The sequence below is a fragment of the Crocodylus siamensis genome, chromosome 8, assembly GCF_052110815.1.
Source record: "Crocodylus siamensis isolate JL-2025a chromosome 8, ASM5211081v1, whole genome shotgun sequence".
Classification (NCBI taxonomy): Eukaryota; Metazoa; Chordata; order Crocodylia; family Crocodylidae; genus Crocodylus; species Crocodylus siamensis.
The window spans coordinates 66585042-66607573 of NC_143402.1; the positions used below are offsets into that span (position 1 = coordinate 66585042).

General features: G+C 43.1%; 1 protein-coding gene across 1 annotated transcript; it reads left to right on the forward strand.

Annotated features, from left to right (window-relative positions):
* Positions 1–2981: 2981 nt before the first annotated feature.
* SRP68 (signal recognition particle 68) lies at positions 2982–22532 on the forward strand. Its single transcript, XM_090060065.1, has 16 exons — positions 2982–3277; positions 7667–7733; positions 8377–8490; positions 9513–9708; positions 10179–10261; positions 10542–10651; positions 11997–12079; positions 12307–12447; positions 15471–15569; positions 15882–15946; positions 16270–16429; positions 17101–17195; positions 17426–17555; positions 18029–18104; positions 19279–19331; positions 19944–22532. Exons 1-16 carry the CDS (start codon positions 3046–3048, stop codon positions 20169–20171), a joined length of 1932 nt encoding a protein of 643 aa, XP_089916191.1. The 5' UTR covers positions 2982–3045; the 3' UTR covers positions 20172–22532.

Genomic DNA, 22532 nt, shown 5'->3' on the forward strand with positions numbered 1-22532 from the left:
TCCACCTGGCCGGGCTGCACCCCTGGCCGCCCATGTGCTGCGCCCACACACATGGCAATTGACAGCCACATCAGTTCTGCATACCCCCTACAACCGTTTTAAGTACCCCTAGGGTTATGCATATCCCCAGCTGACAACCACTGATTTACAACAATGCTAGAGAAGGAGGGAGTGGAAGTGGTTCTACCTACTTTTAAACTACTGGTTGTGGAGGACCTGGATTTATTACCCTCTATGCTGTAGGGGCATTCAGGCATATATCTGCCACCTCTCAGGAGCATCCTAAAACCCAGGCTACTGGGACAGTGTTAAGCCCCCTGGTGAAGTTATGTTGCTGAGAAGAAAATAATTCTTGAATCTTGGACCAAAATGAAGGACTTTATCATACCGTGATTAGGGGAAGGGGAAGAACTGGGTTATGGTCTTAGCTTCAAAATAGTCATCAAATAAATATGCAGAACACAGCTACTGGGGAGAAAGACAGAGAAATGCCTACTATTTGGATCCCAATCAAACTTCAGCCTAAAATAGGTACCAACCTGCTCAACATTGACAAGATGGAGTCAGTTCTCTGTGTAGACGGGAGCAGAATTTTTGGTGTTTGAGAAACTTCACAAATGTCTTGAGCAAGATAAGAGCATAGAGAATTAACTGGTGGGGGCATATCGTGAGAACCAAGAGAAGGCATATGAGGCAGATTTTAGAAACTGAGGTGGAGGATATCAGACAGGTAGACTAAAGCAACGATGGGAAAACTACATAATAGTTGATCTGGAAGGGATAAGTGAAGACACAACAAGGTGGAAGGTGATTGTGTAGTATAGGTGGATGTGGAAGGGTGTAGTTAAGGAGGTTATAGGCCCCCTGAGCCTGTGAGACTAGATAGAGAGAGAGAGGAACTTCATGAATGGGAACACAGGTTGGGGTTCGCTAAGGATTTCACTCCTGGATTGGACACCTATATTGGACATAATTGCTCTCTTGGATCAGGTCGTAAGTGCCTTATTCAAGGTCAAAGATCAAATCTGTGATTGAGCAGAGACCTGAACCCAAATCTTCCAAGGCCCAGTGTGCCATACTTCATTCTATATTTTCCATATACTTTTAGCTATCATAGTTACAAAAAAGGCTTGAAAATAAGATCCTAGTATATGCCTGGAAATGAAAAGGTTATTAAAACAGCCCAGAAATATAATTAAAAAGAAAAACCTCAAAAGTTTTAAAACTTAATGTTTTGGGGAGGGAAAGGGGCTAACTCATGAGAAGCACGAGGCTCAATGAGAACTAACTTTCTCCAGCTTTTCAAAGAATTAAATAATGCAGGGCAACATGTAATGTAAATGGAAGGCATCGGCAGCAGAGATAGAGATGCATAGTTACCTAGGCCTCAGCTCATGAAAACTTGTACTATATATATATGGGCGGATCTAGAATTTTGAAAAGCGGGGTGAACATGGCGATGTGCATCATCACATAAAACACAACACACATTTTCCTCCAGTTAAAAATAAACTAGAAGCTTTACTAACATGTTAGGGTGCTAAGGCTGTGTTATTCCATTTAAAATTGAAGGAAAAAAAACAAATATAACGTCATTGGAATGAATTAAAAACAAGCTACAGGGCTGTGAAGTAAGTTTAATTGCCAGGAACACTGAACAGACTGCAGAATTGCGGAAGAAAAGACCATAAAAATGGAGAGGGTCATTAGTACCCACAGAACGAAGAGTTTAGAAGGGATCGGGTAGATGACGAGCCATGAAGTCAATTGACTCCCTCAGCACTGCCCGACTAGAAATGTTGCTGCTGCTGCTAGGCCCTTGGTTCGAAACTTTAGGTGGAGCAAAAAACAGGAGGTGCAAGCACACCAGGGCACTCCCCTGGACCCACCCCTGTATGTGTGTGTGTATATGTATGTGCGTATATATATCTATATATACGTATATTTATATGTGTGTGTGCATATGTATACTTATGTGTGCGTATATATATATATAGATAGATGTGTGAGCATGTATGTCTGCATGTGTGTGTGCATATATTTATGTGTGCGTATATATATATAGATGTGTGAGCATGTATGTGTATGTGTGCATGTGTGAGTGCATATGTATATTTGTGTGTGTGTATATCTATATATTTATATGTGTATCTCTGTATTTATATGTGTATATGTATACACACGCGCGCGTTGGTTAGTCTACGGCTCCTGATACCCGTAACGTGTATGACGCAGTTCACTGGGGAATGCCGCAATAAATTTTAACCAGCCACACATGGAAATTATCATGCCATAAAAACATCTGTCCAGCTATATAAAGGGCCGACCCTGTATACAATTCATGCTGGAAAACATCTAACAGCTCTAGAGCCGGTTTCTATCCGGCTTTCATCCGAAGCTGCGGCAAGATGAAGGTGCCACATATGCCATTAAAGGGCCCGGCCGCAGCAGTCACACATTTTTCAAACATGAACTTCGTGGCTGGTCGGCTCCTTGTAGAGTTGGGCGGGTGTTTTATGACAGGAGAATTGCTTGGTGCGTGCGCCCCTTCTAACTTTATTGCGCAGGGCCAGTGAAGCACATGATGTACGTAAGGTGTAGCAGGGCCCTGCGAGGCACCTGGCTCAGAAGGATCCCAAGCTGAGGGAAGGGGCTCAGGCACCACGTGGGGCCCGTTCCCCTGCGGATGGCCAGGCAGGCGCTACGTCACAGCAGGCCCTTGCTTTGCTGAGGGAAAAGCCCCGGGCCTGAGGGGGTCCCGTCACCATGGAGATCCCTGGGGCCTCGGCAATGGGGAGGGGCGCAGGGACTGAGACGTTCCATGCGGGGGATCGAGGCTAAACCAAGCGCGGGGTTTAGCCAAGAGGCGGGGGGGCGCCCCCCCCCACGCCCCGTGTCGAATGGGCCAGTCCGGCCTCTCTCAAAACGAGGCCGACGAGGGCTTAAATAGCAGCCCTGAGGCAGCGGGCGCCTCTCAGAACAGCCCAACCTTGCTCTGAGCTGGCGGGTCCGCCGCTATCCCAGCTCCCCCCGCGCCCGCGAGCCATGGCCTCTGCGCGCGGCTCTCCTCTGCCGGCCCATGATGCCGCGCGGCGGCGGCCGCGGCAGCGCCACAAGCGCAAGATGGCGGCGGAACGGCAGGTGGCTGGTGGCGGCGGCCGGGGAGGAGGCGGCGGAGGCAGCGGTGGCGGCGCGGCGGGCGCGGATGAGAACAAGGAGAACGAGAAGCCTGCGGCGCCCAAGGCCGAGAGCTTCGGCGACAGTCTGGGGCTGGAGAGTATCCGCCGGCCGGGGCAGTGCGGACGTGTCAGCGCGGCTGGGGGAGGCCGGACCCGGGCCCCGCCCGCCGCAGGGCCCGGCGCGGTGCCACTGGGGGCGTCTGTCACGGGAGCGGGGGTGCCCAGGGCGAGGACGGAGCAGAACGAAAAGCAGGGCCTGATGGCGCTGGGCCGAGCCAGCAGCGCCCCGCGGGCGGGTCCCCGCGCTTCATGCGTGAGGAGCAGGAAGGGCCGGGCCCTCCCTGGGATGTGTGCCCGGGGCACCAGGGATCATCCCCCTGTGGCTGGACCATGGCCCCCTGGTTTGATGTGTCCCTAATGAGCCCCAGTCCTGATTAGCCCTAGATTTGGCCCCAGTCACTTGCACACTAGGTTTCTATGGCAATTAGCCAGGATGGTTCCCAGCAAAGTGTTGATTCAAATCATTGATAGGTAGGATAACGGGTTTGTCCCTATCCGTAATGTGTGGGGCTTGCTGGGTGATGAGGCACTCAAATATGCTGGCCAAGCCCCTCATGATCTAACATAAGAAAAGTGCTGTAGCTGGCATAGTCTGGAAATTATATGAGAAGCAAGGCTTCCTTAGGGTGCTGTGTTTTATTGGACCCACTGTGTCACTGGCATAACATTGGACAAGCTTTCCAGGGTAAGACATTCTTCCTCAGGTCCCAGTTTCAGACCTGAGGATGAATGTCTGGCATTCAGAAGCTTGTCTAACTTTGTGAGAGGTGAGGCTTTCTTAGGATGCTGCCTTTTATTGGACCAACTATATAGTTGGGATAAAGTTAGACAAGCTTTCAAATGTAAGAAGATTGTCTTGCCTTCAAAAGCTTGTCTGACTTCATCCTAGCTATGTAGTTGGTCCAGTAAAAGATACCACCCTCAGAAATTCTTCCCTCTCAACTGAGCCTGTTGTGTGTTTTTAGCCTGGAAGCCCTGTACTTAAATCTCTGGTTAAGACCTCACTTACCTGCATGCTGCATTTTTTGTTGCATGTTGGTGGTCTGAGTTCCCTGCTCTTGGGGTTAGCTCAAGCTGAGACTTCTGAAGGTCTCCTTCAGTTGCGTGTGCTTTAGCACAAAGTAGAAGCCTTGCTAAAATGAGGTTAGGAGCATGAGATCTGGTAGCGTTTAGTAAAGTGGTTCTCGGCCTTCTGAGTCTTGAGCCCCCTCCCAGTAGACACCAGCTTTTCCCCTTTTTGTTTTTTACTACAGAAAAATACTAGAGTAATTCTGGTACAGAGAACTGAAAAGGGCCAGAGCAGGTCAGAATCTCTTAGTTTGCCTTGTGAATTTTGTTTGCACACCGAACAGTGCTAACAAGGCTTGGCACCCTGCAGCACCCTTGAAGGGATGCCAGACACCCTGGCTGAGAATCACGGGTTTAGAACATGAAGAAGCAAGTGGGGCAGCATTAGCTGTACCAAGATGTGCCCGGATATCTTAGTCATGTTTGTCATAGGCAATTGGAAATAATTTGGAAGGCCTGCATAGTCCTGTAGAAATCCTTCTACAGATTAGGGGGTGTAAGGTCTGCTGTGAACTAGCTTTATCACCTCTTTCCTCTCCGAGTAATATCTTGACATCTAACAGATCTCATCAAGCTGTATATTTTTATTCCAGATTGTACATCAGGTACTCATTCCAGATTATTTGCATGCAGTAGAAGCATGAAGTCTGAATCTTAGTACAAACCTTTGCAAGAAAAGCAAGAACTTATTACAGTGGATTAAATGACTGACGAGTACATTTAGCTGTAACAGTTTGTGTTGTTCAGATCGGAAAAATATGTTTGACTTTTCTGCAGGCTTGTAAAACTGTTGGCTTTTGTGCAGAGTCTTTAGTGTGAAATTTAGCTCAGCTGCACAGCTGTTGTGAAACTGAATGCTATCTTCAGTTGGGAAGAAATGCAAATTGGAATAAGGGCACAAGTTGCAACTTAACATATGGCTGTAGTCATGAATATAGTAATTGGCAGGCTTACCATCACATGCATCCAATGGTGGTAGACACATCTAATACACAACATTGTAAACAGCTGGTACAAATTAAATATATAAATAGAGAGATGATCTAAAACAGGCATTTAACACTCAAAAAGAAATGCTGGGGTTTAAGGAAGTACAGCTTGGGTGGTCTACTCTAGAGCAGTAGTTCTCAGCTTTTTGTTAGACTTGAAATACCTTGGTTCAAAAACTACTTTGTTACAGTGATTACCTCCTTGCAAAGGGGCAGGGTAGTGGCCAAGCACAGAGGAACCTAAGCTTGTCCTTATCTCCTCATATCTTGCTGCATCCTTAAAAAGAGTATGCATCACCTCAGGGTGCCCCAACATTGGTTGAGAATCACTTCTCTAGAGGTTGGGGTTTTCTTCATTTCACTTGCCATTGCTCCAAAAATGCAAGCTCCTTGGTTCTGTGAACAGGTGATCAATGCTGCAGTTTTTACTGCTGAAACTGTAAAAGCCGGGTTTTTATATGAAGGTGCTCCTTATATTTGAAAGGGAATGGACTTCAGTTTGGTAATTGTCTTCTCTACTGTAATTGGTATTGCTTTTGAGAGGTTTCATGTCCAGCTTATTGCTGGTAGATTTATAGGAAGGCTTGAAGAAAGTAGTTCTTAAAAATAAATTAAACATTCTGTCTAACAGTATTATTTTTAAATAGCATTTTTTGGATACTGAAATACAGGTTCCCTTGCTTTATGCTGTACATGCCTTCCTGGAAAATGGTGTGCAGCTGGAATTTGCATAAAGGGAGCCCACTTTACAATGTAACAAACGGGGATACATTCCAAGACCTCAACTGTACTTACTCCCAGGCCCATTTCTACCACTTTTACAAGACAGTTTTGGTACTCACCAACAGCAGACAGTACACACAGGGACAGGGTGGTGGTGAATGTTTAGTTGGTATGAAGAAAGGGTGGTGAAGGGCCTTCAGTATCAGACTGCACATCACTGGCAGACCATGGAGCGGGGTAGGCGATAAGCTAGCACAGAGGCAGGCAGTTATTTTGGGCGGAGGACTTCTTACTGAGTTTTGGCAAGCCATTGAGGGCCGCATGACAGGCAGCCTAAGGCAGATTGATATTAATTATTTTAATTTTTTAGGGGCCCCATGGGCTGGATAGAATGGCCTGGTGGGCTACATCTGGCCCGGGGGCTGCATTTTGCCCACCCCTGAGCTAGTGGGACACAACTACAGAAGCATGTGTCGCAGACAAGGAGCACAGAGCCGCACTGGAGACCTATATTTTGGTGCACATCACTCCCACAATGCTCTTCACAAAGCAGCTGACTGCAGGCTTCCACCACACCAATTGCATAAGAGTAAATTCACCTCGCATATAACACATTTTTGGTATAAAAAAGGGTCACCGCATAACAGCAAATTCGCACATACAGAACCCGCATAAAACAAGGGAAACGTGTAAAAACACTGATCATCCAAGTGAATACAGGGAAGCTTTATTTAGTGTAGTGTCTTGCATTTAGTTGTCCAGAGTGAAGCAGGTACAGCATATACAAGTAAGCCGGTGAATAAGGATGCCAAAGAAGATGGTAGTGTTGTATAAAAACATGTATTTCTTGCTGGACTACATAACTACTGAAGGAAACTGAATGTATTATTTTTGAGCTGCTTTTTAGCACATGAATACTGAATACTTCCATACATTTGTTTGTTTGTTTGTTAACAAGACTATACATACCCTAAGGACTGTTTAGGAAGCTAACAAATGGCCATTATAATCCATTCAGCAAAACAAACTGGATATATAGAGATCAAGCTTTCCCTAGCTAGAGCTCACTAACTTGTGTTACTTAATTTGATAGCTTCACATATATACACCAATTCAATTGCTACACCCCTCTCACCCTTGCTAGATCTACAAAGATTAATCTTGGTTAATCTGTAAAGTGCAGATCTACCCTGCCTTCTGCTTTACTTCACACTAATGTGGTTAACTAGATTAAGTTAAGCTAGGTTCTGCACTTAAGTTTTGCTGGCATAGCTGTGTTTCTTAGGGTTGTTTTTTTTCCTGTAACAGCTACTTGAGCAAAAGTCTTGGTATACAGTCAGTCAGTCATTCTGGTATAAATACTTCTGCTAGCATACCTTATTTTGTTTGTCATGCTGATTAGTTTTTATGAGCGTTTATACTCAGAGGCTTTTGCAGTGACACTTAAGTGTAGTCCTTTAATTTATATCCATAGCATTCTGAAATAAAATATGGGAGTGAAGGCTCTACAGATCCATTTGAAGAGAATTTTTGTGAAACCTAAATTATGTACTGGATCAGTAACTTTTTAGTATGTATTAGCATAAGAACAAAAAGCCTTCTAGAGTTCCCTGTATACTGTCAAATCTTCCTTAATGCAAATTCCAGTCCTTCAGATTGTTAAGGAATCCCAGCAACAGCATGGTTTGAGGCATGGAGACTTCCAGAGATACAGGTTAGTATATTATGTAAAATGCTGTGGAGTGAAGCCTTGACTTCCCATGCTGCCCCTGCCATCTTTTTGACTTCCCTTGTTAGCCAAGCTCACCATGCACATCGGTGCTTTTAAAATGCTGGCTTGCCACAACCATCAGCATGAGGTAGTTGGTGTGAAAATCAGTGGCCAGATAAAGATTTGGTACGTGTGTTTTACTGTAAACCCATGTATCCATTTTCTGTTAATATACTTCACATGCTCTACCCCCGTTGAGGTACTGGGCTTAAATTTGTCATTTGCTTTTGTTTTCTTTCTCTTTTATAAGGATTTGTTATTGGATTAATGATAGTCCATTTGAAATTTATTTAGGTCAGTTGAAGATGGGGAGAGTGTAGTTTTTCCTGATCAGTGGCAGTTACGGCCATTTATTTGTCCTTTTATTCATACATTTTGTCTCTTGACAGTCTGATATCCCACACTTAATGGGCTTTTTTTGGCTATGTTGTATAGTTGCTTTTAGTGCAAGAAGTTTAAGAACTGGATATATTATGTCTTGTGTACCCTTTTGATTATTCAGTGTAGGTTTGGTAGTGGAAAGCAGAATAAATGGGAGCAAAATCATTCTTCAGAAGAACTGATTTTCTTTTGTGGTTATTTCCAGGGGTTATTGTTCCCGCAGGCTGAGACGGCTCCGCAAAACTCTTAACTTCAAGATGGGAAATAGACACAAGTTCACAGGGAAGAAAGTAACTGAGGAAATTCTTTCAGACAACAGGTATTGGTTATGGGGAGAGATGAGCGTTCAGTTCCCTAGGGAATCATTCTTTTCACTCCTGAAGGTAACTTACCTACACATAAGTAACATGTTAAAATAGTCCTCAACAATATAGTACAGTTTTTTCTTTTCATGGTGATGGGTTTTGTGAAAACTAAAACCTAAGTTCAGACTACAGTACAGGGAAAAGAGACATTGCTACGGTTTGTGCTTGAAGCACAACTCTGAGGTTGAGGGGAGACTACAGTTTTTGGTTTCACTCACTGATTTTGGTCACAGCTGTTGGTCCTGGTTTGATGAGCAGTGAAGTTGGCTTAGATATTTTTGAGGAAGAGTGCTTAGTCAGAACATCTGTGGGAGAGCCAGCTGAGTATAGTCAAGCTAAGTGCTATAACCTAACAAGATAGAGATGAGAAACATGATCTCTTTCCTTTCAACAAACACTTAGGCACAGTTTCTCCTTGTGCCTTCAAAATTCAGCCGAATGGTTTTGTAATAGAACACCTGGAAAGGAGCCAGGGTCTTGAGCTCATTTCCCAGCTGCTGAAACACTTGAATGTGTGTTGTCTTACTATTTTTCTTTTGGGGAAGAATACAGTGGTTTTTTTTCTCACGGAATTGCTTTCCATCAGTTTTCTGTTAATATTCTCAATACATCTGGTTGCTTGATGGTTAGAATCAGATATATTTTGAGTATGTAGTTTTACTGAAATATCCTGAAAAGCCATATAAAAGCATTGCCCTTACTCATCTTCCCCAAGATTTGACACTTCAGAGGAGTACCAGCCTCCCTACCATGTTGGTATAGTTGCAGTTCAGTAACAAGTTATGTGGTGAAAAAGATAATCAGAGCTATGGGATCTGGTATGAAAGCTCAGAGTTACCTTTAGAATTAAAGGCATTTGTCTGTCCATGTCCAAACTGTTACAACTAAAGGTTTTTCTGATAGACTGATCAAAAGGAAGAAAAAAGTCATGTGTGCACTTGATTGTTTTGTTCATAGCCTTCCTTTTGTCTCGTAGGTACTTGTTGTTGATTCTGATGGATGCAGAGAGAGCCTGGAGCTATGCCATGCAGCTTAAGCAGGAAGCAAACACAGAACCCCGTAAGCGATTTCACTTGCTGTCTCGTCTGCGCAAAGCTGTGAAGCATGCTGAGGAGCTGGAGCGCCTGTGTGAAAGTCATCGGGTGGATGCCAAGACAAAGCTGGAGGCTCAGGTTACGTTGAATTGACCAAAGGATCCTGTGCTACAAACTGGCATTCAGTTGTCTGTGGTGACACTTAAGCTTAGAATGTCTAGGTTGATGGTAGCTCACTGGTCATTGAGTTCAGTGAGAATAGCTTGATTTGGCAGTTAGTTAGCAAATCTAAATTTTTGTTTTAAATGAAATGTGGCTGGGGCTACTGCTGCTAAAAGCATTACAGTAATGTCTGAAGGCTCCAGTGTGGATTAAGACTGAGCTGTGTTGGATGCTGTATAAATGAATTGAGCAAGGGTCCTTGCCTCAGATTAAATTAAGACTATGCAAATGTGTGCTAAGCATGGTAGGGCAAGGATGATTATACTACACCTAACTCTTACAAAATGAATGCGTCCTCCCATGTAGATGTACTAGTGGCTTTTCTATTGATAGCCCCCATTGCCCTTGCAGCAATTAACTCGCCTACTCCTGTTCTCTTTGTGCAGGCATACATGGCTTACCTCACAGGCATGCTGCGTTTTGAGCACCAAGAGTGGAAGGCAGCAATGGAAGCTTTCAACAAATGCAAGTGAGTTTATCTTCTCTGCTTTTTGTTGAATACCTTTCACTTAATGAAGAGAAGGCAGTACTGTTAAGTTTACATGAGGGGTTTTTTTATCCCAGTTTAGCGTCTGATGAATTTTTGGATTTTTTTTTTTTTTTTTTTTATAGTGATGTACTGAAATATGTAGTTGAAATGCTTTCCCACAGGGTAATGGTTTAATGTTCAGAAACAATGTTTTTCTTTGCGTCTTAGCACTGTGTAGGAAACTGTTGTTACACTGTAAGCTTTCACCTTTCTGCTACAGAACCATATATGAAAAACTGGCTAATGCTTTCACAGAAGAGCAGGCTGTGCTATATAACCAGCGTGTGGAGGAGATCTCGCCCAACATTCGCTATTGTGCCTACAATATTGGTAAGTAAAACAGGAAATGTAAATGTTCAACTGAATATAATGATTGCTGGGAGGGGGAAGGATACAAAGGATGGCCTTTCTTAATTTTTGATTGTATTAAATGTGGGCAAATGTTGACACAGGAGAGTCCATTAATGCTTTAGACAAACAACTGCTGACTCATTCATGCGACTGCCAAGGTACTTCAGCTTAAAACATGGAAATTATATTTATTTTTGAGCCAAGGGTTCTTTGAGTTTTATGTTTTATTGAGCCAACTGTGTGGTTGGGATAAAGTTAGACAACCTTCCAGATGCAAAACGTATTTTTTTTCTGTTGGAGACATGAGGAAGAAAGCTTTGCATTTGAAAGCTTGTCTAACTTTATCTCAGCTATACAGTTGGCCTAGTAAAAGATACCACCCCAAAAAACGTTCCCTCTCCTCATTCGTTTACCTTAACGGCTCCAACATTACTCTAAGGCTACTCTTAAGTTCTACAATGTTCAGTGTGTTTTTACGGGGAATGACATAAATGCTTGGAGTAGATGCATAGTAAGTAACTTCCCTTTTCTGTTTCTCAGTTACTTTTGTTCTCACGAACATGGGGTCAGATCTTGCTTTGAGTCAAATTCACATGAGTCTAGTCCAGGGGTGTCCAACCTTTTTGAATGTGGGGCCGGATCACGAACTTTTTATCACCCAGTGGGCCAGCGAGCCATATTCAAAGACCTCACTGAAAGTGGTGTCACATCAGGAAGTGATGTCATGTGACCTTTGACACCAATGAAGTTGCAGGAAGTGACAGTGAAATGGATCTGGAAATGTGCATAGGGAAGTTGTGGTTTTCAGAAAGTATGTATATTTGGTATGGCTTAGAAACAGGACATCATTTTTTTGTGCAGGGGGTTGGACTAGATTAGGGCTGCCCAGCTGACTACCTGCAGGCCACATGTGGCCCACAGTCTATGTGGGGTCTGCAAGCAGTTAATATATAGGGGCATGGGTCTGGGCAGCCACCTCTCCCAGAGCTGTGCAAGGGAGAAAAGCCTGTGGGGGGTGGGGGGGTCTGCGTCCTACAAATGTAGCCTGCATGGCTGAGGATGGGGGTCTGCATGCTGCTGGAGCAGCCCATGCAGTGAGGGGGTCCTAGGGGCCCACCACCATAGCGTGCAGCCTGTGCAACACATGCTGGTGTCATCTGGGGCCCACAGGCTGGCTCTGCCCGCCTCACCTCGCTGCAGCTCCACGCTCGGCCGCGACACTGCGGCTCTGCCGCGGTAGTGGTGCCTTAAAATGGCTTGGCGGGCCGCATGTTGGACAAGCCTGGTCTAGTCTCATATCTGATGTGCCGGTTCTCTTTCTCAGGTGATCAGTCTGCTATCAATGAGTTAATGCAGATGAGACTGAGATCTGGTGGCACTGAGGGTCTTCTTGCTGAAAAACTGGAGGTAATTTTATTGCATATTTACATTTTGTAACACACTGGTATTCAATTTTGTGTTTGAAGTTAAATGTCCATGTACAAAAGACAGGAGCATTAGTACCTTACAAGGGGAATGGCCAGGCGGTTCCATAAAAAGCACTTCAGACTTTTGAGTCACTGTAAAGTTAGTTATTACTCAAAAATTGCACATGTTTAAGTTACCAGTCACTCACCGCTGTCTGTGTTTTGCAGGCACTGATCACCCAGACTCGTGCAAAGCAGGCAGCCACCATGAGTGAGGTGCAGTGGAGGGGGAGAACTGTCCCGGTGAAGATAGACAAAGTGAGGATCTTCTTGTTGGGATTGGCAGATAATGAAGAAGCCATTGCTCAGGTAACCAAGAAATCACTGCATCTCCTGTGCCAGTATTTTAATAGTCCTACTTCTGTTTAACCTATCAGCTGTTGTTTGATCTAAATAGTCTGTATCTTACACCACTATGCTCTGCTTTCTGGTAAGTACCTGTTGTGTTCTCCCCTAGGACCTAAAGAATGTTGCATTTCAGTTATGGGAGCTATAATTTTACTGAATATGACTCATAGATTATAATGAAGTCTTCAGATAAGAGAAAATGTATAAATGAAAGTGATTTGGTTACTAGTCCAAAATACTTCTGCAATTTAACCTACGGATTTTTTTTCCTTAAAGCATGTTCTATCTTAAGTAGAATCTGGCCTCAAAACAGACCTTATTTGCTGTTGCTTGCTTGTTATTGGTTGCTCTGCAGAGTTAAAATGATGGTTCTCTTGAACAGGGAAAATCTGTGTAAGTAATACAATAGTTCATCCAGTAGGTGGGGATGTAGCTTTTCCTGTAACATCCTCACTTTGGTTCCTTTATAGATGCAGGTTAGTGGTTGTGCTGGTCTTTGACTAGCTACCCCTGGCCTTCCCGTGAACAGTTCTTTGAAGTAATAACAGAATGGGAAACTAAATTTGTTTCTAACTGGTTCTTAAATTATTAAAAAATTCTCATGGACTAGTGGCATGACAGTAGACTTGCTATCTTTATCGCTACAGACAGTGTGAGAGTACAGTGGTATTGGAGCAGTTTCCAAAATCCAAGCTTCAATATTTGAATGAGATGAATGGGGCTCCTGTTCAAACACTTCTAGCCTGCTTTTTCAGAGGACTGTCATCCCACTCTTTATAGTGACAGTACCAGAAGCTCAAGTCTTATTGTGCTAGACGCTACTAAATTGAAAGTGTGCATAAGGGACCATGTCTGCACTTATTTCAATTATTGATGGTGAGAGAGAGATTTCTCATGGCTGCTTTTTACCTGGGTCCCTTAACTGAGTAAATAAAAAGTTTCTCAGCTTGTTGTACTTCCAAGTTGTTTTGTGATTATGGGGGAAGCAAAGGCTATAAACTCAGAGTCACTAACATGACGTTTTGACCATTTGACTGTGGCTCACTTGAGTTCTTTTTCTATTGCTATCTGATACCATTAACTGAAGATACAGAATTTGACTAAGAATCATATAGCATGTATATGTATCCTAACCAATGTGCCAGTTTCTTTCTCTGTTCTCTTAACATACTTCAGTCCTGAATCTTAGTACCAAGCTTTGTAGCAGTTGCACCCCTTTGTAAGAACCTCATCTGTTAGACTGGCTTTGGATATTTATTGTATATTCTACTCTTGAGATTATGGTACATGTTACAGAAGTATGCCAGAGTTTAGCCTTTATTTTTTTTTCGGTTAGAAAGGAAAGCATTTATCTTGCTGTCCTGCCTAGGCCTTTATTTGTACTTGAATCATTGATGATCTAATTGGTTGTCTGTTTTCTGTCTGTTGAAGTTGCAGTGTTTCTGCAGGTGGAGTTAAGAATGCAGTTGAACTTGTCTTATTTCTCTCTAGTTATTCACAGTATTTGGTTCTACCTTAATATTTACACAAAAATTCTTCAAATAAAAAACAATTTTTTTGTCTTCAGCTGACAAATGTGAATCTTGTTGTGGAGGGCTAAGGATAGCATTCTTTATTGGGTTCATTTAAACATGGAAGCAGAGTAGAGTTGGGTAAACAACTAGTCCGAGAGAATGTAAAACTAAATTAGGAGAATGTAATCCTATTTTTAACCACTCCTAAAAACATTTAGTCTCCTTGTGTCTGGATATGGGCAGATCATTAGCTTTGTATAGCAGACTAAAACTGCTAATGTAGGAGGTAACAGCATGGAATAGAAGGCAACACTTGTCACTTTTTCCCAAAAGCAGCCTACCTCTCTAAACTCAAACAAGGCTTTTGTTTGCAGTCACTTTTGTTATACTGGGTCAGTATGGCTTGCATCTGTTTAAATCTTTTTATCAGACTTTTGATAGCTAATCAAAAATGAAGTTGGGATACAGGTGTGTGATTTGATTGGGTGCACAGAATGTCAGGATATTAGGTAATCCTTAGATGGCTCCTACTTGCATGATTCAAAATGGTGTATTCTTTATGCATTGGGTATAGGGCATGGAGCCAAGAATCTGAGTTCTAACCATGGTTCTGACAAGTTGGTATAATATGGAACTTTTCTCCTTTGTTCTTGCTTGCTGATGAAATGTGTTTTCACTTTAAAAGGATGTTCTGTGGTGCTTAAATCAAAATCCATTAGAGGAAGAGACCAAGATGTGTACCTTATGCTGGAAATTTTCACCACTATTGAAGCTAAAAATCGAAGCAAGTCAAAGCATGCACTCTTCTGTGGATTTCTTAGTGTTCCAGCTCGTGTCAGATTGCTAATTCTTCAGTGCACTGTTGTTTTTATCAGTGCCCTAAGGATCTGTGAGCACAGGAGAGGAAATAAGGATAGGTCTTTCCTCTGTTCCTTTAGAAGCAGAAATGCAGTAGATTAGCCCTCACTTTCCAGCTGTTGTCATCGTATTATTTCAGACTTAGCCAGTTCAGCTGTTGTCACGAAGTCCCAGTTAGCACCAGAAAGGGTATTTAAAATGTGTTTAAGGGAGGAGGCTTAGCTAGGCCAGTTGGACACAAAATTTATGCAGTTTACAAATGTGAGAGGACCTGGGCTATCTCCAAGTCTGGGGTTTGTATTAACAACCTTGTAGACAGGGCTTAAGCCTTCCAGGGCTCTTATCTTGGAACAGTATCAAACCTTTAAATTTTGGAAAAGGTGGTTCTGTAGGACAAGTTATTTTTTTTTCTCTTCAGCACTGATTTGAGCATGTCCATCTTTCAGCTTCATTTAATGGCCACCAAAATTTCTTTTCAGACAGTGCGGGGAAAATTTGGAAAGATCTGTTGAGAAAGGAAGATTGAATCATCAAGTCTTTTAGACCACCAGGTTGCTAACTGGAAAACAAGCGTTTCAGAAATGCTTACTTTTTTCTCTTGCGTTTGTTTAGGCAGAAAAAGAAGAAACAAAGGAACGTCTGTTTGAGTCTTTACTCAGTGAGTGTAGAGATGCTATACAAGCTGTTCGTGAAGAGCTGAAACCAGACCAGGTAAGATAGATACTGCTACTTCCACAAGCACTGTATTCCCATCGTCTGACGTTTTTGTGCACCTGCATTAAGTACAAACCAGCAGCAGGAGGGACTTTTTTGGGTTGCTTCGGTAGGAGAGGAATACAGTAATTTAGGGTTCTCTTCTCATTTAATCTCTGTCTAGGCATTTTGACCATGCCTCAAGGCTTTTTTGTATGCAGACTTTTAACTGTTTCTGTATATCATACAAACGTTGGGTTGCTTCTGTTTCTTCCTTTCCCTAGTAACCATTGTAAGTAAATCATGCATGGTTTTGTCCAATTTCTGCAGAAACAACGGGAACATTCTCTGGAAGTGGATTCTGGGAAGGTGTCCAATGTCCAGTATCTACACAGGTAAAAATTAAGCACTGGTATGCATGTATATACTTAGGCAAGAAATACATTTTCTTGTGGATTTTAAGAATCCTTTCTTGGGCCACAACAGTCTTCAGTGGTCTGCACTCAGCCGATGAAGAGAATCTCAGTCTCCTGGGGCACTTCTGGGAACATTCAGCCCAGTAGCCTGTCCTTGTCTTTCTTTGTCTTTCCTCCCACCTAGTGTTCTCCTACATGGGAACTGCTGGTAGCTAGCTGTAGCAATTATCTCTTGGATTTTCCAAGGGCTGCTGTGCGTCACCTGTGCCAGATTCTCAAAGCTTCTTAATGATGTTCTCTAGTTACTTGACAAACATCAAGCTGTCAACGGCCATCAAGCGCAATGAGAGCATGGCAAAAGCTTTGCAGAAGGCACTACTGCAGCAGCAACGGACAGAAGATGATGGCAAGCACACAGCACGACCTCAGGACCTGATTCGCCTTTATGATATAATCCTGCAGGTAATGTTGAGGAAGGAAAATCAAGCTAAGGCTCTTGCTGTCTTAAAAGCTTTCTTAAAAAAAAATGTCTAGCATGTAAAAGGCTAACTTCCTGAAGATGCCCTTCCAATTCACACTTAATGTGATTGACGTCACTGCATTTCTTCAGCCAATGGTACCCAGTACCCACTTTGTGTAGGGGAAAAGGAAATTTAAAGCATCTCTAAATGCTTCTAAGATTGATGTTGTTACTAGCTGTCGGTGTAGAGTATTTATGGACCACCACAGTGCAAGCTCGCTTCCAGCTTCTAGATTGCACCTACAGCTAAACGTAACACTGAAGACTTCCCTAATAACTTTCCCTTGTAATCAGTAGCTGTAGTTGTCATGTGGATGCTCCATTTGCTTGGGAGCATGTGGTGTGGGCAATAGAAAGGAGATGTCCAGTAGAAGAATCTTACCCTGAAAGTCTGAAAACACTGGCTGTAATGCATGCTTATGTCAGGAAACTGAAAATCCTCAACTGAGGTTAAATTTACACCAGTTGACAAGTTAATACGCTGGTAATCAGAAAACTGTTTTCTTAGGCAGGTACCGCTGTGCCAACTCAACAAAGTGGGCATTTTTCTTCATTAGCACACTAAGGGAACACATTTGGATGTGACGTTCCTGTTTTGTAATACTTTGTACAGAATCTGGTGGAACTGACACAGCTCCCTGGCTTGGAAGAGGACAAGAATTTCCAGCAGGAGATAGGACTGAAGACGCTGGTGTACAAGGCTTACAGGTAAGTCTGGACAGAACATCAAGGTTTTTCTCTCATGGGCAGCAAGTGATAGGATTCCCTAGAGGTAAGTAGCTCTTGTAGGAATGTTATTTAATGAGCAGGTCAGGAAGTGCAAGCTGAGGAAGCTCTGAGCCAGTGCCAGATTAGTGGCTCCAGTATTAGCAATAATTTGAACCTGCATAAAATACTCAGAGTGTGATCATAGTAAAGTTTTTTCCCCACTATGCCAGGTGTTTTTTCATTGCACAATCCTATGTCCTGGTGAAGAAGTGGAGTGAAGCCCTTGTCTTGTATGACAGAGTGCTGAAATATGCCAATGAAGTGCAGTCCCAGGCTGGAGCTTATAAGAACAGCTTGAAGGTAAGACCCCCCAACCCTCCTCACTGCATGGAAAAGAGCTCATTTTCGTGAAGATGCTCTAAAGGGGTAACTAAATACTAGGCCACTATATACCAGATTTGATTTTTAGCTGGTGGAAAGAGTCAGAAATTTAACGTTTTATGACGGCTAGTGCTGAAGACCTGCTGCATACATGCTGTGCAGGCATTGCTCTTTTTAAGCCCTCAAACTGACCACTTGCTTTTGGAAGTGAGGAGCTTAGAGCTCCTCAGCAAGTGTTTTTATGTGAGTGTCTGTTCAAGCACCAGGGTGTTCATTCACATTAGTGCAGGGAGAATTGTATACAGGTGCCTTGTCCCTCATGTGTTGGGGATTTCCCACACAGTATAGCTTAAAGGCCATTTCATACCCTTATTCTCCTATTTTCTAGTCTGCCAAAGGTAAAGAATCTAAACTTTGTCCTAATGTTTACCACTTGTTATTGAATGATCTAGGAGCTACCTGATGTCCAGGAGTTGATCACACAAGTGAATGCAGAGAAATACTCTTTGCAGGCAGCAGCCATATTAGGTGAGTTACACAGTCTTGTTAGAGAACTAAGCACCCTTGAAATTCATGTAGCCATGGCTTTTCAGTGTTAAATTTTAAAATACATTTTTGGATCAAGAAAATACGGGAAGATGTTCTTTAGTCTGGCCTCTTCTAGAAGCTGTATGTAGTGCCTCTAGGGCTTCCATTGACTGAGGCTTTGTCATAATATTTCCTGATGGGAGGTATGGAGGACTTCTGAGGAACTCCTACCCTTGCTTTAGTGGCCTGCATAAGATGCCCTCCCAAGAAAAATGGCATGCTGTATAGCAGTGGTTCTCAACTGGGAGATGGCCTGTGAGCAGGTGTTGGTGGGTCCACCTGGCTCAGTGTGGGGAGGAGCCACCTCAGCCCCCCAGGCCTGAGGCAAGTCCTGAGAAAGGGGCATGTCCACTCCACCTACCCCCACAGCTTTCATCTTGCAGGCGGTGCTGCAGGTGTGTGGTTGAGGCTCCACATTGCTGCTGCTCAAGGGTGAGTGGGGCTGTGAAGCTTCCCGCTGCAGAACCCCAGCTGTTGCACTGGGGCCATGCAGGTGAGGCAGGGGAGCCAGGGAGTGGTTGTGGCACAAATGGGCTATGGAACTTTTGTAGCATGGTAGGGGGAGCCTCAGGAAGAAAAAGGATGAAAGAACCCCTGCTCTATAGGACTTCTAGGGCAGTAGCACATGCTCTGAATATCCTGAGTCTGTTTTCCGTGGGGCTGCCTTAAGCAGGAGACACTGGGGAGGTTTTACGTTAACTTTTATCCTAGGCGCTGATGTACTGAGACATATTCAGTGTCAATTGCTCTATGTAGTTTGGTGAAATAAACTAGCCAGTATGGTTCAGGAGACCACCATATGTATGGATTTGACTTGTCTCCATCCAAACATTGGACATTTGAAGTATTTTGCCTTTTCTCAGTTTACATACAATGGTTAGTGCTTCGCTTCTGCTGTAACCTTGAGGTCATTCTTTAAGGAGGGAAAGTATCAACTATAAATCAATTTGATTCCATAACCTTTACAATTTAGAGATTTAAGCAAGTCATCTCTGTTGCGAAGTACTTTGTTTTTACAGGTTGGAAAAACATGACTCGAAAGGAGTTCTGGTATGAGTAAGCTAATTTCTTAATAGTTGTCTGAATTTTCTTATTGCCCTTCTGAATCTTTCAGATACAAATGACACTTGTGAGGCAGAATCTCCATCTCAAGTCAAGGATGGCAAGGTAAGAGGGTGAGATGGCAGCAATTTGGGACTATACTAGTACAACAGCTTCTGCACCTCAGCTTGCTTTCTGTCATTTTTTTTTAATGAAAGAAGAGCAAAGCTTAATGTTATTCACAGTAACCTGAATGTTCACCTGTTTCTCTGCTAAATTTAAGTAGGCTGAGGTGTATAATTTGGGATTGTATTATATGATCCGGTCATGGAATGGCATGGACAGATTGCTTGAGGGAAAGAGGGAAAGCACTGAGGGTGGATGGTGTGAGGAGAGGTTCTTTGCCAACTGCAGGACTTGAGCTGGTTTTGTGTAGGGTCACTAAGGCTGTACATAAAGGAAACCCCAGTGAAAACCTTCGTAGTTGTTTGCTGCACCTGCCCAGTGCACGGAGATATTGCCCATTGATTCTATAGTGCTGTTTAAGCTATCTGGGTGGGGCGAGTGTCACAACCCATTCTTTCCAAAGGGTCCTCAGTGCCATACTTAACTTCAGCTCTAGCTGGCTCAGTGCATCTGTTCCTTCTCTGTGCCTTGCTTTTGCTCCTGCTTGGTCATTGGGCCAACAATGATGTAAAGTAAACTTGATTAATTTTAATGTCTGGGTTTTTTCTTCAGCCTCTTTCTGAACGGTTTGAGACCTTCTGCCTGGACCCTTCTCTTGTCAGCAAGCAAGCCAGTCTGGTGCATTTCCCTCCTGGGTTCCTGCCAATACCATGCAAGCCCTTGTTCTTTGACCTGGCCCTCAATTATGTTGCCTTCCCACCTCTGGAGGACAAGGTGGAGCAGAAGGCAAAGAGCGGTCTTACAGGATATATCAAGGGCATCTTTGGATTCAGAAGTTAACCAGGGCATCTCTAGTGAACACAGGTTTAATTCTGTATTGTGGAAAAGCTCCGGCAGGTTTCAGAACATGGATATCTGCATCTGAAACCAAGGGGAAGTTCTTGTCATCGTCTTCCCTATGTTCTGTGTATGAGTCTGTGCACTTGCATTCTTTACCAGTCTATTAGAGGAAAGCAGTCTCCCCCAGGGACAAGTACTATGTAAATCTGACATCTGGAGCACAAGGAAATTTTATTTGGCCCTCTGAAAAGTTGGAGCTTTGTTTTTTGACCGGTGGCCCATTCAGAGTCAGTACACACTTGTAATGGACCAGGCATAGACATAACTTGATTTTCACTGATGGCCAACACAACTCAGTACTCTCTAATTCAGAATGAAAAATAAAAGCCCCCCTTGCAGGGGTGGGGAGGACACAAGGAAAAGGTAGCTGAGGAGCAAACGCTAGCTGAGGGGCTCCTTTACAGCTAGCTGTACTCCCCAATTTAAAAATATATATAGTTTGTGTAAAGAGAAAGTCTGTCTTTATTTTTTAAAAAGGAAAAGGTTCATTCAGAAGTGACAAAGCTGAATTTCTTGTGTTAAGAGTGGCAAATGCACTCTCAAATTTTAATGGTTACTTACTCTACCATGGAGTCTTGCCTGAATTTTTATTTTGCTGGGGTCAGTATGGTCCGTCCTCATTGGTTACACTCTTTTACAAGCCTACATACACTACAATCCATTCCTGCAAGGCTGCTCCTGCGAACCTACTAATTTCGTGGTTGGATTGAAAAGGAGCGACCCACACTTTTCTTAAACTACAAGCCTCTCGGTTGTCAGTTTCCTTCCCTGATTTCCCTGAAAACAAGATGATCTTTATTTCAAGTTCACCCCCACCTGCTTATTCCTCACCTTCAGTTTCTTGCTTTGGGCATCCTGTGATTTGGAAAACGGTTACTAAAGATGAGGAATAAGTAACGGGCATACGGTGGATTCTTAAGCAATAAAGATCATATCCCTTGTAGTAGGCAGCATTTTTTGGGTTTTTTTGTAAAAGCATCTAGATGTTATGGTGATAAATGTTTTCAAAATGCGGGTAATTTCATAATTATGTTTTCATTTTTAAAAAGCTCATGGACAGAACTGTTCCTAAATAAAAATGTATTTGGAAGTTTTTCCATGATCCATGTTGAGGTCTTTTACTGAGTTTGCTGTAGCTAGAAGCTGAGATGCAGCAGTTCAATCAGATGGCCTTAAACTCTACCTTATAGGTGGTCTTGGCTGTCAGCTTGACCCTGTTTCACCATTATCCTTGGTATACACTAAAAGGGTGAAAACAGATGAAACTCTGGCTTGAACTGATCTGCATTGCCCAACTTTTGAGGTATTCCCTAAAACAGCAGTCAGCAGCATTTTTTTTTTTTTGAGTGGCAGGCCAAAACAATCCAACTTGGGTCTAAGGTAGGCTGGGCTTTCAGACCTGGCTGCTGGTGCTGCTTCCCCCTGCTGGCTGACTATAGCATGTGCAAAGCCCCCTGTCATCAGAGCTGGGGGGTCATAAGTTTGCCAACTCCTGCCCTAAAAGATGTTTTTATTATCAGATTAGAGAGCAAGAAGGAAGGTAATAGCTTCTAGATTTCTAAGCGTATTGTATGCTTGGTGTTTGTTACAAATGGATCTAACTTGTTAATTCTGAAGGGTACCAAGAACAGGACTGTGCTCAGAGACTGTTTTAATGGGGGACAGAGGAGGGAGAAGGGAACTTCTTGGCTTCTTTTTATTTTTACAGTGTGCAAATCAAATGGGTTTCCTGGTATTCTGAATCCTCAATGTAGCCTCCAACTAGGGAGAGAATTCTCTACAGAAAATTAACTTTAATGGTGAAGGCAAATTAATGCTGAAGACCTATTTATCAAGTAATTTTAAACAAATGCAGTCCCGGAACACAATGATTTGTCAGTTCGCCACAAAGCCTGTTTGTTTGATTTAGAAACTACACAAAAGTCAGGCAATTAATGCTGACAGGGCCTTTTCCTGGCTGATCTGCCTCATGCTGGCTTTTTTTTTTTTTTTTTTGACTGTACTTTGCTCTGAACTTCTGTCTCCTTTTTCAGTTTTTATAATAAAACACTTTGAGAATTGTTTTCCTGTTTTTGGGATGCAAATTAGATTCTGGGAAGGGCCATGTTCCCCTTGTCCTGCTCCAAACCTGTGGGAACTTGGACTCATTCTGATGAATCTTATATTGCAGCCTTTCTCTAATTGGTTGCTGTTACAGATGGTTAAAAGCAGTTAGCCTCTTTATGTTAAACCTCTTGTGACACATAACTGATTAGCTGGACACAGATAAGAAATCTTTCAACAATAAAATCTTATTCCTGA

Excerpts from the sequence above, each read along its gene's own strand:
- SRP68 (XM_090060065.1), top strand. The coding sequence starts at position 3,046 with ATGGCCTCTGCGCGCGGCTCTCCTCTGCCGGCCCATGATGCCGCGCGG. Across the intron at positions 12,080-12,306 it reads TTCTTGCTGAAAAACTGGAG|GCACTGATCACCCAGACTCG; the intron begins GTAATTTTATTG and ends TGTGTTTTGCAG. Across the intron at positions 18,105-19,278 it reads GCAGGCAGCAGCCATATTAG|ATACAAATGACACTTGTGAG; the intron begins GTGAGTTACACA and ends TGAATCTTTCAG.